General features: G+C 49.6%; 2 protein-coding genes across 2 annotated transcripts in view; one reads left to right on the top strand and one right to left on the bottom strand.

Annotated features, from left to right (window-relative positions):
- Nucleotides 1-407: 407 nt before the first annotated feature.
- LOC135571548 (uncharacterized) lies at nucleotides 408-12,765 on the bottom strand. Its single transcript, XM_065018149.1, has 6 exons — nucleotides 12,659-12,765; nucleotides 3,496-3,874; nucleotides 2,634-3,364; nucleotides 2,141-2,209; nucleotides 1,825-1,951; nucleotides 408-1,322 (listed from the first exon to the last, which is right to left on the bottom strand). Exons 1-6 carry the CDS (start codon nucleotides 12,763-12,765, stop codon nucleotides 408-410), a joined length of 2,328 nt encoding a protein of 775 aa, XP_064874221.1.
- Nucleotides 12,766-13,534: 769 nt separating this feature from the next.
- LOC115128830 (protein 4.1-like) overlaps nucleotides 13,535-14,165 on the top strand; it is a 134,629-nt gene continuing 133,998 nt past the window's right edge. The window contains exon 1 of the mRNA XM_065018034.1: nucleotides 13,535-13,941. Within this exon, the coding sequence (XP_064874106.1) occupies nucleotides 13,537-13,941 (405 nt within the window). The 5' untranslated portion in view covers nucleotides 13,535-13,536. The remainder of the gene's footprint in view (nucleotides 13,942-14,165) is intronic.

Below are 14,165 nucleotides of genomic sequence, written 5' to 3'. Positions count from 1 at the left end.
TAGCAAGCTGTCCAGACCCTGAGGCAGCAAAGCAGCCCCAAACCACGATGCTCCCTCCACCATACTTTACAGTTGGGATGAGGTTGATGTTGGTGTGCTGTGCCTTTTTTTCTCCACACATAGTGTTGGGTGTTCCTTCCAAGCAACTCAAGTGTAGTTTCATCTGTCCACAGAATATTTTGTCAGTAGCCCTGTGGAACGTCCAGGTGCACTTTTGCAAACTTCATGCCTGTAGCAATGTTGTTTTTGGACAGCAGTGGCTTTTTCTGTGGTGTCCTCCCATGAACACCATTCTTGTTTAGTGTTTTACGTATCGTAGACTCTTCAACAGAGATGTTAGCATGTTCCAGAGATTTCTGTAAGTCTTTAGCTGACACTCTAGGAATCTTCTTAAACATCATTGATCATTATGCGGTGTCCTCTTGCGGTGACCTGCAAGGCTGAGCCGGGCTGGGGAGCTGCAGGGCTGAGCAGGGCTGGGGAGCTGCAGGGCTGGAGAGCTGCATGGCTGGGGAGCTGCAGGGCTGAGCAGGGCTGGGGAGCTGCAGGGCTGAGCAGGGCTGGGGAGCTGCAGGGCTGAGCAGGGCTGAGCAGGGCTGGGGAGCTGCAGGGCTGAGCAGGCTGAGCAGGGCTGGGGAGCTGCAGGGCTGAGCAGGGCTGGGGACCTGCAGGGCTGAGCCGGGCTGGGGACCTGCAGGGCTGAGCAGCGCTGGGGAGCTGAAGGGCTGAGCAGGGCTGGGGAGCTGCAGGGCTGAGCAGGGCTGGGGAGCTGCAGGGCTGAGCAGGGCTGGGGAGCTGCAGGGCTGAGCAGGGCTGGGGACCTGCAGGGCTGAGCCGGGCTGGGGACCTGCAGGGCTGAGCCGGGCTGGGGAGCTGCAGGGCTGAGCAGGCTGAGCAGGGCTGGGGAGCTGCAGGGCTGAGCAGGCTGAGCAGGGCTGGGGAGCTGCAGGGCTGAGCAGGCTGAGCAGGGCTGGGGAGCTGCAGGGCTGAGCAGGGCTGGGGACCTGCAAGGCTGAGCCGGGCTGGGGACCTGCAGGGCTGAGCCAGGCTGGGGACCTGCAGGGCTGAGCCGGGCTGGGGACCTGCAGGGCTGAGCCGGGCTGGGGACCTGCAGGGCTGAGCAGGGCTGAGGACCTGCAGGGCTGGGGAGCTGCAGGGCTGGGGAGCTGAAGGGCTGAGCAGGTCTGGGGAGCTGCAGGGCTGAGCAGGGCTGGGGAGCTGCAGGGCTGAGCAGGGCTGGGGAGTTGCGGGGCTAAGCAGGGCTGGGGAGCTACGGTGCTGAGCAGGGCTGGGGAGCTACGGGGCTGAGCAGGGCTGGGGAGCTACAGGGCTGAGCAGGGCTGAGCAGGGCTGGGGAGCTACGGGGCTGAGCAGAGCTGGGGAGCTACGGGGCTGAGCAGGGCTGGGGAGCTACTTGGCTGAGTAGGGCTGGGGAGCTGTGGGGTTGAGCAGGGCTGGGGAGCTACGGGGCTGAGTAGGGCTGGGGAGCTACGGGGCTGAGTAGGGCTGGGGAGCTACAGGGCTGAGCAGGGCTGGGGAGCTGTGGGGTTGAGCAGGGCTGGGGAGCTACAGGGCTGAGCAGGGCTGGGGAGCTACTTGGCTGAGTAGGGCTGGGGAGCTGTGGGGTTGAGCAGGGCTGGGGAGCTGCAGGGCTGAGCAGGGCTGAGCAGGCCTGGTGAGCTACTTGGCTGAGTAGGGCTGGGGAGCTACGGGGCTGAGCAGGGCTGGGGAGCTACAGGGCTGAGCAGGGCTGAGCAGGGCTGGGGAGCTACGGGGCTGAGCAGAGCTGGGGAGCTACGGGGCTGAGCAGGGCTGGGGAGCTACTTGGCTGAGCAGGGCTGAGTAGGGCTGGGGAGCTACGGGGCTGAGCAGGGCTGAGTAGGGCTGGGGAGCTGTGGGGCTGAGCAGGACTGGGGAGCTTCGGGGCTGAGCAGGGCAGAGCAGTGAGTCACTGTTTAAAGACTGGAATTCAGATGATTATTTGATTATGGTAATTATGGCTCAACTAACTGCTGAGCAGCTGAGAGTGGAGGAGACTTAGAGCAGAGAGAGGCTGAACAGTAGACCTGGGATGTGTCTATGGGCCCTGGTCAGAAGTAGTGTACTATATAGTGAATAGGGTTCCATTTGGGACACATACCCGAGGTCTCCTCGGTCCACTGAGAGCTCCAAACGAGCGTCTGATAAAGTCAACTCACTGCTCTCTGAACTGTAGAGCCTCACACGCTGTATTAAGAGTTCAAGAGTTGAAGGGCCCTTGTGTTCCTCTAAGGCAGTCCTCTACTGTTCTGACCTGTACCTACTGTACTTTGAGTAGAACCTCCTGGTCTGAAAAATAGTAGACACACACCGTGACTAGATTATCAGGAGAGATCCAAGAGAATGCAAAACACTGAAGGTTATTTGCTAGCCTGGTCCCAGATCTGTCTGTGCTGTCTTGCCAAATATTATGATCATATATTGGTAAGCCAGCGCAGATCTTGGACTGGGCTAGTTGTGTGCTACTGTTATTTTCTGTCGGATTTGGCCCCCTCTCAGGGAAGCAACTAGATTAATTTCTCATTACTACTATCAGACTGGGTACAGCAGGACTGGGCTGGGCTCCTTGGCTGGGCTGGGCTCGTCAGCAGGACTGGGCTGGGCTCGTTGGCAGGGCTGGGCTCGTTGGCAGGGCTGGGCTGGGCTTCTCTGCTGGGCTGGGCTTCTCTGCTGGGCTGGGCTCCTCGGCTGGGCTGGGCTCCTCGGCTGAGCTCCTCGGCTGGGCTCCTCGGCTGGACTGGGCTGCTCGGCTGGGTTGGGCTCCTAGGCTGGACTGGGCTGGGCTCCTCGGCTGGACTGGGCTGGGCTCCTGGGCTGGACTGGGCTGGGCTCCTGGGCTGGGCTCCTGGGCTGGGCTGGGCTCCTCGGCTAGACTGGGCTGGGCTCCTCGGCTGGACTGGGCTGGGCTCCTCGGCTGGACTGGGCTGGGCTCCTCGGCTGGACTGGGCTGGGCTCCTCGGCTGGGCTGGGCTGGGCTCCTCGGCTGGACTGGGCTCCTCGGCTGGACTGGGCTGGGCTCCTCAGCTGGACTGGACTGGGCTGGGCTGGGCTGGGCTCGTTGGCAGGGCTGGGCTGGGCTCCTCGGCTGGACTGGACTGGGCTCGTTGGCAGGGCTGGGCTGGGCTTCTCGACAGGGCTGGGCTGGGCTCCTCGACTGGACTGGGCTGGGCTGGGCTCGTTGGCAGGGCTGGGCTGGGCTGGGCTCCTGGACTGGACTGGGCTGGGCTCCTAGGCTGGGCTGGGCTCCTCGGCTAGACTGGGCTGGGCTCCTCGGCTGGACTGGGCTGGGCTGGGCTCCTCGGCTGGGCTCCTCGGCTGGACTGGGCTGGGCTCCTCAGCTGGACTGGACTGGGCTGGGCTGGGCTGGGCTGGGCTCGTTGGCAGGGCTGGGCTGGGCTCCTCGGCTGGACTGGACTGAGCTCATTTACATCATTACATTTAAGTCATTTAGCAGACGCTCTTATCCAGAGCTCGTTGGCAGGGCTGGGCTGGGCTTCTCGACAGGGCTGGGCTGGGCTCCTCGGCTGGACTGGGCTGGGCTCCTCGGCTAGACTGGGCTGGGCTCCTCAGCTGGACTGGACTGGGCTGGGCTGGGCTGGGCTCGTTGTCAGGGCTGGGCTGGGCTCCTCGGCTGGACTGGACTGGGCTGGGCTCGTTGGCAGGGCTGGGCTGGGCTCCTCGGCTGGACTGGACTGGGCTCGTTGGCAGGGCTGGGCTGGGCTTCTCGACAGGGCTGGGCTGGGCTCCTCGGCTGGACTGGACTGGGCTGGGCTGGGCTCGTTGGCAGGGCTGGGCTGGGCTCCTCGGCAGGGCTGGACTGGGCTCGTTGGCAGGGCTGGGTAAAGTAACGATGGTGTATTTTATGATTAATCACATCTTCTCTATGCAATAGATTTAACACTAATAGGCGATGAGTGATAGTGGTCAGGATTGGTCTTCCGTTGAGAAGGATTACCAGACTTCTAACCACAGAGATCTTATTAAATTACTAGAGGGGCTATGTCATAATCCCTCAAAGTTCCATAGTTGGGTGGAAATGGCAGCCATATTGGTCAGGGAGAAATCCAAAACCAGCCTAGTTGGAATGAATGAGGCATATGTGATGCATTTCCTGCTTGTACTGATGCAGGGAAATTAAAGTAATGCATGTGATGTACAGTTGAAGTCAGAAGTTTACATACACTTATGTTGGAGTCATTAAGACTCGTTTTTCAACCACTCCACACATTTCTTGTTAACATTGTTTACAGACAGATTATTTCACTGTATCACAATTCCAGTGGGTCAGAAGTTTACATACACTAAGTTCACTGTGCAGCTTGGAAAATTCCAGAAAATTATGTCATGGCTGTATAAGCTTCTGTAAGGCTAATTGACATCATTTGAGTCAATTGGAGGTGTACATGTGGATGTATTTCAAGGTCTACCTTCAAACTCAGTGCGTCTTTGCTTGACATCATGGGAAAATCAAAAGAAATCAGCCAAGACCTCAGAAAAACAATTGTAGACCTCCACAAGTCTGGTACATCCTTGGGAGAAATTTCCAAACACCTGAACGTGCCACGTTCATCTGTACAAACAATCGTGCGCAAGTATAAACACCATGGGACCACACAGTCATCATACCGCTCAGGAAGGAGACACGTTCTGTCTCCTAGAGATTAATGTACTTTGGTGCAAAAAGTGCAAATCAATCCCAGAACAACAGCAAAGGACCTTGTGAAGATGCTGGAGGAAACAGGTACGAAAGTATCTACATCCACAGTAAAATGAGTCCTATATCGACATAACCTGAAAGGCCGCTCAGCAAGGAAGAAGCCACTGCTCCAAAACCGCCACATAAAAGCCAGACTACGGTTTGCAACTGCACATGGGGACAAAGATGGTACTTTTTGGAGAAATGTCCTCTGGTCTGATGAAACAAAAATAGAACTGTTTGGCCATAATGACCATCGTTATGTTTGGAGGAAAACGGGGTAGGTTTGCAAGCCGAAGAACACCATCCCAACTGTGAAGCACGGGGGTAGCAACATCATGTTGTGGGGGTGCTTTGCTGCAGGAGGGACTGGTGCACTTCACAAAATAGATGGCATCATGAGGTAGGAAAATGATGTGGATATATTGAAGCAACATCTCAAGACATCAATCAGGAAGTTAAAGCTTGGTCGCAAATGGGTCTTCCAAATGGACAATGACCCCAAGCATACTTCCAAAGTTGGCTTAAGGACAACAAAGTCAAGGTATTGGAGTGGCCATCACAAAGCCCTGACTCCAATCCAATAGAAAATGTGTGGGCAGATCTGAAAAAGCGTGTGCAAGCAAGGAGGCCTACAAACCTGACTCGGTTACACCAACTCTGTCAGGAGGAATGGGCCAAAATTCACCCAATTTATTGTGGGAAGCTTGTGGAAGGCTACCCGAAACGTTTGACCCAAATTAAACTATTTAAAGGGGGGGGGGGGGGCTGTAAAAGTCCACTCCATGATAACAAATATAATATCAATGATAAAACTGTTAATATAATATGAATGGCTACCTCTTCTCTCCCTCCTCTCAACTCTTCCTGGGCATGTGTAGCATAAATGGCTGCCTGGGATTTAATGCAATACTACCTCTGTGAGGTTTAAGATTTTAGGTCTAGATCTAACAGTCACCTAAGGGGTTAGCTATCGTCATCATCCATGATAAACTATCTCCGTTTAAACTGATGATTATGGAGCAATGGGAGCTTAGACTCTGCAGTTGTCCTACAGCTCTGCTGCCGAGGCTTAGCTGAACAGTGTAGTGTTGCTTGGCTCAGCCATTCTCTATCGCGCTCTGTCTGTCTGTCTCTGTCTCTTTTTCTCTCTCTGTGTCTGTTCTCTCTGTATCTCTCTCTTTGTCTGTCTGTCTGTCTGTCTGTCTGTCTGTCTGTCTGTCTGTCTGTCTGTCTGTCTGTCTGTCTGTCTGTCTGTCTGTCTGTCTGTCTGTCTGTCTGTCTGTCTGTCTGTCTGTCTGTCCTCTGTCTGTCTGTCCTCTGTCTGTCTGTCTGTCTGTCTGTCTGTCTGTCTGTCTGTCTGTCCTCTCTCTCTCTCTGTCTTTCTGTCTGTCCTCTCTCTCTCTCTCTGTCTTTCTGTCTGTCCTCTCTCTCTCTCTGTCTTTCTGTCTGTCCTCTCTCTCTCTCTCTGTCTTTCTGTCTGTCCTCTCTCTCTCTCTCTGTCTTTCTGTCTGTCCTCTCTCTCTCTCTCTGTCTTTCTGTCTGTCTGTCTCTCTCTCATCTGTCTGTCTCTCTCCTGTCTGTCTGTCTCTCAATTCAATTCAATTCAAGGGACTTTATTGGCATGGGAAACATGTGTTAACATTGCCAAAGCAAGTGAGGTAGATATATATATAGAAGGGAAGTAAACAATAAAAATAAACAATAAACATTACACATACAGAAGTTTCAAAACAATAAAGACATTACAAATGTCATATTATATATATACAGTGTTGTAACAATGTACGAATGGTTAAAGTACACAAGGGAAAATAAATAAGCATAAATATGGGTTGTATTTACAATGGTGTTTGTTCTTCACTGGTTGCCCTTTTCTTGTGGTAACAGGTCACAAATCTTGCTGCTGTGATGGAACACTGTGGAATTTCACCCAGTAGATATGGGAGTTTTTCAAAATTGGGTTTGTTTTCGAATTCTTTGTGGATCTGTGTAATCTGAGGGGAATATGTCTCTCTAATATGGTCATACATTGGGCAGGAGGTTAGGAAGTGCAGCTCAGTTTCCACCTCATTTTGTGGGCAGTGTGCACATAGCCTGTCTTCTCTTGAGAGCCATGTCTGCCTACGGCGGCCTTTCTCAATAGCAAGGCTATGCTCACTGAGTACATAGTCAAAGCTTTCCTTCAGTTTGGGTCAGCCACAGGGGTCAGGTATTCTGCCACTGTGTACTCTCTGTTTAGGGCCAAATAGCATTCTAGTTTGCTCTGTTTTTTTGTTAATTCTTTCCAATGTGTCAAGTATTTATCTTTTTGTCTTCTCATGATTTGGTTGGGTCTAATTGTGTTGCTGTCCTGGGGTTCTGTGGGGTCTGTTTGTTTTGGTGAACAGAGCCCCGGGACCAGCTTGCTTAGGGGACTCTTTTCCAGGTTCATCTCTCTGTAGGTGATGGCTTTGTTATGGAAGGTTTGGGAATCGCTTCCTTTTAGGTGGTTGTAGAATTTAACTTTTCTTTTCTGGATTTTGATCATTACTGAGTATCGGCCTAATTCTGCTCTGCATGCATTATTTGGTGTTCTACGTTGTACACGGAGGATATTTTTGCAGAATTCTGCATGCAGAGTTTCAATTTTAGTGTTTGTCCCATTTTGTGAAATCTTGGTTGGTGAGCGGACCCCAGACCTCACAACCATAAAGGACAATGGGCTCTATGACTGATTCAATGTCCTAGCCTTGTCTCTCAGATCGTTCACAGCTTTGTGGAAGTTACCTGTGGCGTTGATGTTTAGGCCAAGGTTTGTATAGTTTTTTGTGTGCTCTAGGTCAATGGTGTCTAGATGGAATTTGTATTTGTGGTCCTGGCGACTGGACCTTTTTTGGAACACCATTATTTTGGTCTTACTGAGATTTACTGTCAGGGCCCAGGTCTGGCAGAATCTGTGCAGAAGATCTAGGTGCTGCTGTAGGGCCTCCTTGGTTGGTGAAGCACCAGATCATCAGCAAACAGTAGACATTTGACTTCAGATTCTAGTAGGGTGAGGCGAATACATGGTCTGTTGTACGGTAATTTGGTACAAAGCCAATTTGACATTTGCTCAGCACATTGTTTTCATTGAGGAAATGTACGAGTCTGCTGTTAATGATAATGCAGAGGATTTTCCCAAGGTTGCTGTTGACGCATATCCCATGGTAGTTATAGGGGTCAAATTTGTCTCCACTTTTGTGGATTGGTGTGATCAATCCTTGGTTCCAAATATTGGGGAAGATGCCAGAGCTAAGGATGATGTTAAAGAGTTTTAGTATAGCCAATTGGAATTTGTTGTCTGTATATTTGATCATTTCATTAAGGATACCATCAACACCACAGGCCTTTTTGGGTTGGAGGGTTTTTATTTTGTCCTGTAGCTCATTCAAGGTAATTGGAGAATCCAGTGGCTTCTGGTAGTCTTTAATAGTTGATTCTAAGATTTGTATTTGATCCTGTATATCACATATGTCAGAGTCAAGGCCCGCGGGCCACATCCGGCCCGCAAGAAGGTTTTTTACGGCCCCTGGGATGATCTTGATTTATTATTAGAACCGGCCCGCAGCAAGCCGGCAGCCCGCAGATCTTTTACACGCACCAATACTACATTTCCCACAATGCAAAGGTGACGCACCGAGCAGTAGGCTGCTTCATTTCAATATTTATTGGCACAGCAGTCGTCAGCATCACAGTAAAATTAACTTTCAGATACCCATCAAAAATGGCAAAACGGAAGGTGGATACTGAGAACCGGGGGTTTCAAACAAGGTGGGAGTCGGAGTATATGTTCACGAAGGTAGCTGGAAAACCTGTGTGTCTTCTGTGTGGAGAAAGTGTGGCGGTACTGAAAGAGTATAATCTGAGACGACATTATGAAACGAAACACGCGGACAAAAACAAGAATATGGACATGGAACAAAGGCTACAAAAGGCAGAGGAATTAAAACGAGGCCTCAAATCTCGACAGGCTCTGTTCAAAAAAGCCAAATCACAAGGCCAGGCTGCTGTCAAGGCCAGTTTTATTTTGGCAGAAGAGATCGCTAAATCAGCCCGGCCATTTACGGAGGGGATTTCATCAAAAACTGCATGATTAAAGTTTGTGACGAAGTTTGCCCAGAAAAAGGCAACTCTTTTTAAATGTGAGTCTGAGCAGAAACACCATTGCCGAGAGAGTAGACCAGTTGTCCATCAATCTAAAAGAGCAGCTTGTGAAAAAGGGAAAAGATTTTATTGCATATTCCTTGGCTGTGGATGAGAGCACCGACATTTCTGACATTGCCCAGTTGTCAATTTTCATCCGCGGAGTGGACTCCAACCTAAGCGTGACAGAGGAGTTTTTGGCTTTACGTCCTATGCATGGCACAACTACGGGGCATGATTTGTATGAAGAGGTGTCAAGATGTGTAAATGAGATGGAGCTGCCTTGGGAAAAACTCGTGGGTTTGACAACCGACGGAGCACCTGCGATGTGTGGACACAGGAGCGGACTGGTGGCGAAGATACGGGAAAAGATGCAAGAGGAAAACGCGACAGGTGAGCTGACAGCTTATCATTGTATCATACACCAGGAAGCGTTGTGCGGTAAAGCCTTGAAAATGGAGCATGTAATGAGCATCATCACGCGCACAGTTAACTTTATCAGAGCCAAAGGTTTGAATCACCGCCAGTTCAAGGCATTTCTGACGGAGTTAGAAACGGAGCATGGTGATTTGCCTTATCACACAGAGGTGCGATGGCTAAGCCAGGAAAGGTGCTTCAAAGATGTTTCGAGCTTCGTGAGGAGATTTGTCTGTTCTTGGACAGCAAAGGGAAAGACACAACACAACTCCGAGACGAAATGTTTCTGTGTGAAATGGCTTTTCTGTGTGACATTACGAGTCATCTGAATGCAATAAACTTGCAGCTGCAGGGTCGGGATCGTGTCATCTCTGATATGTACAGTACAGTGAAGGCATTTAAAACCAAACTGACTCTGTGGGAGACGCAGATGCGGAAAGAAAATTTGAGCCACTTTCCCAGCTGCCAGACCATGAAAGAGAAGCTCTCTACCAGTGCGTTCCCGAGCACACAGTTGGCTGATAAAATAGGTATGCTTGCCGCTGACTTTCGACGCCGATTTGCTGACTTTGAAGCACAAAAAAGCAGGTTGGAACTGCTCGGTAACCCATTTGCTGTTGACGTGGAAAGCTCACCACCAAACCTCCAAATGGAGTTGATTGACCTCCAATGCAATGATGCACTGAGGGCAAAATATGCGGCAGTGGGTGCTGCGGAGTTCGCCCGTTTCCTCCCGGCACAATGCCCCAGCTGCGCATCCAGGCTGCTCAAACGTTGTCTATGTTTGGCAGCACATACCTGTGTGAACAACTGTTTTCTTTGATGAACCTGAACAAAACATCACACAGAAGTCGACTTACTGCTGAACACCTCCACTCAATTCTGAGGATTTCTTCAGCTCAGAGCCTTACCCGAACATTGATGAACTTGTGGAAAAGATGGGACACCACCAAGTATCACCCTCAACCTCAAACAAGTGAACATTACTGTGCAATCACATATTTAGAGTTTTTACTCAGTTCAAGTTTAAAAGTTAAAATTTAATATTTGTTTTCACTGCATGTTACTTCTCCTTAAACAAAGTGTTGTTTTTGATTAATAGATTTTTGCACTTTATTTTTTTGTATTTCAATCCAATTATATTTTAAAAATATTTCAGTTGAGTGGATGATAGAAAATTGCTATTATTGTTTTTTCTTTGAAGTAAATTTAGCCCACTTTTGCTAAAATAGAAAATATAGTCTACTGATGGTGCCTTGAATACCGGTTTCTTTCATTTAATGTTCATGTTATGGGGATATTTATATAAAGGAAATTTGTCTTTTGTGTCTGTTGAAAATTAAAGATTACTGACAGAGCCATAAGAAAATATTGCTTTATTTATCTGATCATATTGTAATATATTTGTTAGGTTTTCAGTAGGTTCAATTAGGTTCACTAGACTATATGCGTCATTTAAAAATTTTTCAATGAACATTCGAACAGTCCGGCCCTCGTCTTGTAGCTGATTTTTTTATTTGGCCCTCCGTCCATTTGACTTTGACACCCCTGCTGTATATGTTTTTGCTCTTTATTCTTTGTTATAGAACCAAAAAGATTGGAGAAGTGGTCTCTCTCTTTCTGTCTGTGTCTCTCTGTTAGTCTCTGTCTGTATTCTCATTCATCTCTCTCTTGCTTAAACTCTCTTTTTCTCTCTCTCTCTCTCTCTCTCTGTCTCTCTCTCTCTCTCTCTCTCTCTCTCTCCCTGTCTCTCTCTCTCTCTGTCTCTCTCTCTCTCTCTCTCTCTCTCTCTCTCTGTCTCGCTCTCTCTCCGTCGCTCTCTGTCTCTGTCTCGCTCTCTTTTTCTCTGTCTCCCTCTCTGTCTCTCTCTCTCTGTCTCTCTCTCTCTCTCTCTCTCTCTCTCTCTCTCTCTCTCTGTCTCGCTCTCTCTCTGTCTCTCTGTCTTGCTCTCTCTGTTTCGCTCTCTCTGATTCTCTCTGTCTTGCTCGCTCTCCGTCTCTCTCTTTCTCCCTCTGTCTCTGTCTTGCTCTCTCTCTCCCTTTCGCTCTCTCTCTGTCTTGCTCTCTCTCTGTCTTGCTCTCTCTCTCTCTCTGTCGTGCTCTCTCTCTCTCTCTGTCTCGCTCTCTCTCCGTCGCTCTCTGTCTCTGTCTCGCTCTCTTTTTCTCTGTCTCCCTCTCTGTCTCTCTCTCTCTCTCTGTCTCTCTCTCTCGCTCTCTCTCTCTCTCTCTCTCTCTCTGTCTCGCTCTCTCTCTGTCTCTCTGTCTTGCTCTCTCTGTTTCGCTCTCTCTGTTTCTCTCTGTCTTGCTCGCTCTCCGTCTCTCTCTTTCTCCCTCTGTCTCTGTCTTGCTCTCTCTCTCTCTTTCGCTCTCTCTCTGTCTTGCTCTCTCTCTGTCTTGCTCTCTCTCTCTCTCTGTCGTGCTCTCTCTCTGTCTCTGTCTTGATCTCTCTCTCTCTGTCTTGATCTCTCTCTCTCTGTCTTGCTCTCTCTCTCTCTGTCTCTGTCTTGATCTCTCTCTCTCTGTCTTGATCTCTCTCTCTCTGTCTTGATCTCTCTCTCTCTGTCTTGCTCTCTCTCTCTCTCTGTCTTGCTCGCTCTCTCTCTCTCTCTCTCTCTCTCTATCTTGCTCTCTCTCTCTCTCTGTCGTGCTCTCTCTCTGTCTCTGTCTTGCTCTCTCTCTCTCTGTCTCTCTCTGTCTCTGTCTTGCTCTCTCTGTCTCCCTCTCTGTCTCTCTGTGTGTTGTTTCTCCCCCCCCCCCACACCATCTGCACCGTATTGAATCAGGAAGAGCAGAATCAGCAGCTTTAATGACCCTGTGCAAATAGGCTCAATAGGAACTAATGACAATGTTGTGAACAATGTAATAACATGGGATCCAATCCCAGGTAAACTACCCAACCAAATAATTGTTATGGGTTCAAGCAGCGAAGCCCTATTGTATTTCTTGGCGTTCATCATTATTAGGCAATTCCTCCCATGCGATTCAATACCAACTAAACCAATGGTGGTGCTATAACAGGTGGTGCTATAACAAGCGTGCTATATGGTGGTGCTATAACAAGCGTGCTATATGGTGGTGCTATAACAAGCGTGCTATATGGTGGTGCTATAACAAGCGTGCTATATGGTGGTGCTATAACAAGCGTGCTATATGGTGGTGCTATAACAAGCGTGCTATATGGTGGTGCTATAACAAGCGTGCTATATGGTGGTGCTATAACAAGCGTGCTATATGGTGGTGCTATAACAAGCGTGCTATATGGTGGTGCTATAACAAGCGTGCTATATGGTGGTGCTATAACAAGCCATTGAAAATGCAAACTTTGAAAGCTCACGCCCCTCACCACGTGTGATGTAGAGTCGTGAAACTTGGTACATAGGTCCGTCTCTTCACAAAGAACACATTTACCTCAAGAACCCGTGAGGTCTGCCTTAATGGATTTTCCACCATTTCGAATTTTTGTGAAAAACACTTCAAATACACCGAATGACCGATCTGCACAGAATTTAATATATGGCCTTTATGGAGGTCTCTCAACACTATATGTTCCACTCTAGTATGTCAAACAACTGACCAATAAGCATTCATGTGGGCGTGGTCTAACACATGAATGCAGATAAATCAGACACTGATAATTGTATTGTAACAACATGTTCCAAACACGGTCAAGACTCAACAAATGCCAGCAGCTCGACCACATGGTGGCGCAACAACGGCTGCATGTTTATATCTGTTGATCGGTTCCACTCAGAGTGAGGGAATTTGGCACAGGGATATGAGTCTAGCTATTCTGTAAAGGTTCTGTTTAGCCGCATGGTGGCACAGTTGGACAGGGAAAACCATTCATGCAAGCTCATTGGCTCATAGTGGCCATATTGTTTGAGCTTGAGTCCTGCATTTGAAGACGTGTACATCAAGGTTATATATATATATATATACCAAATTTGGTGCCAATCGGTCCAGCAGTTATGGAGAAGAAGACGTTTAAAGTTGTCAACATCATTTGAAAATGGTCCAAAATACATCAAAAGCTAATTGCATGATCTGTGGGATGTTGAGTTCTGATATTTGGCAAGTGTGGTAAGGAGTACATTGGTAGCTCATCCTAGGGGGATGTGTCCAATTTGTCCTGATGGTTGCACAGTAGACCCACAGCTTGAACCCTGGCATTGCTGCTAGCAGCTATATTCTCTGGTTGGTTTTTCCCATTCAGCTATTGCCATGACAACAGACGAGGTGACAGAGAGCCAGCATCAGAAGAAGCCCAGCCAGCAGGAGGCGGAGCAGCATCAGGCCACGCCTCCTGACCACGGACCCTCTGAGTCCCAGGCCGCCACCAGCCCCGCCACCTCGCCCCAGAGCACTGGCTCGCCCTCGTACTCCTCTCCCCAGGAGGAGGTGCAGCTGAGACCCCGTCGGCGCACCTCAGCCGGCCGCGGCCTCTCGCGCCTCTTCTCCTCCTTCCTGAAGAGGCGTTCCCAGTGCGAGGAGGACGGGGGAGAGAAGGGGGAGAAAGGAGGGGACGGGGAAGAGCCCAAGGCGCCCATCGCTGACTGTGAGCCAGAGCTCAAGATCGAGGGTGATCAGAACCTTGACCTGCACTCGCTCAGCAGCAACGAGGCGCAGGTGAGATCCTATCCTAACCACCACACTGTTGTGTGTGTGTGTGTGTGTGTGTGTGTCCTGCAATAGGGCATTGATAAGAGTCAGAGTGTCAAAGTGGTGATTTGAGTCTTTTCCTGAAGAACATCAGCGTCTGTGAAGATTAGTACTGATTAGTACTGTTAAGTACTGTGAAGTGTTTTTTGTCGGATTACAGTACTCCTCAAACTGCAATTTGAAGTGAGTAC

Source organism: Oncorhynchus nerka, linkage group LG4, assembly GCF_034236695.1.
Source record: "Oncorhynchus nerka isolate Pitt River linkage group LG4, Oner_Uvic_2.0, whole genome shotgun sequence".
NCBI classification, from domain to species: domain Eukaryota; kingdom Metazoa; phylum Chordata; class Actinopteri; order Salmoniformes; family Salmonidae; genus Oncorhynchus; species Oncorhynchus nerka.
Note: the sequence above shows the minus strand (reverse complement) of the source record. Positions and strands in the feature narration are given on the sequence as shown.

Excerpts from the sequence above, each read along its gene's own strand:
- LOC135571548 (XM_065018149.1), bottom strand. The coding sequence starts at position 12,765 with ATGGTGGAAAATCCATTAAGGCAGACCTCACGGGTTCTTGAGGTAAAT. Across the intron at positions 3,875-12,658 it reads ACGACTCTACATCACACGTG|CCCTGCCAACGAGCCCAGTC; the intron begins GTGAGGGGCGTG and ends TACTTTACCCAG. Across the intron at positions 1,323-1,824 it reads ACTCAGCCCTGCTCAGCCAA|CTCCCCAGCCCTGCTCAGCC; the intron begins GTAGCTCCCCAG and ends TCAGCCCTGTAG.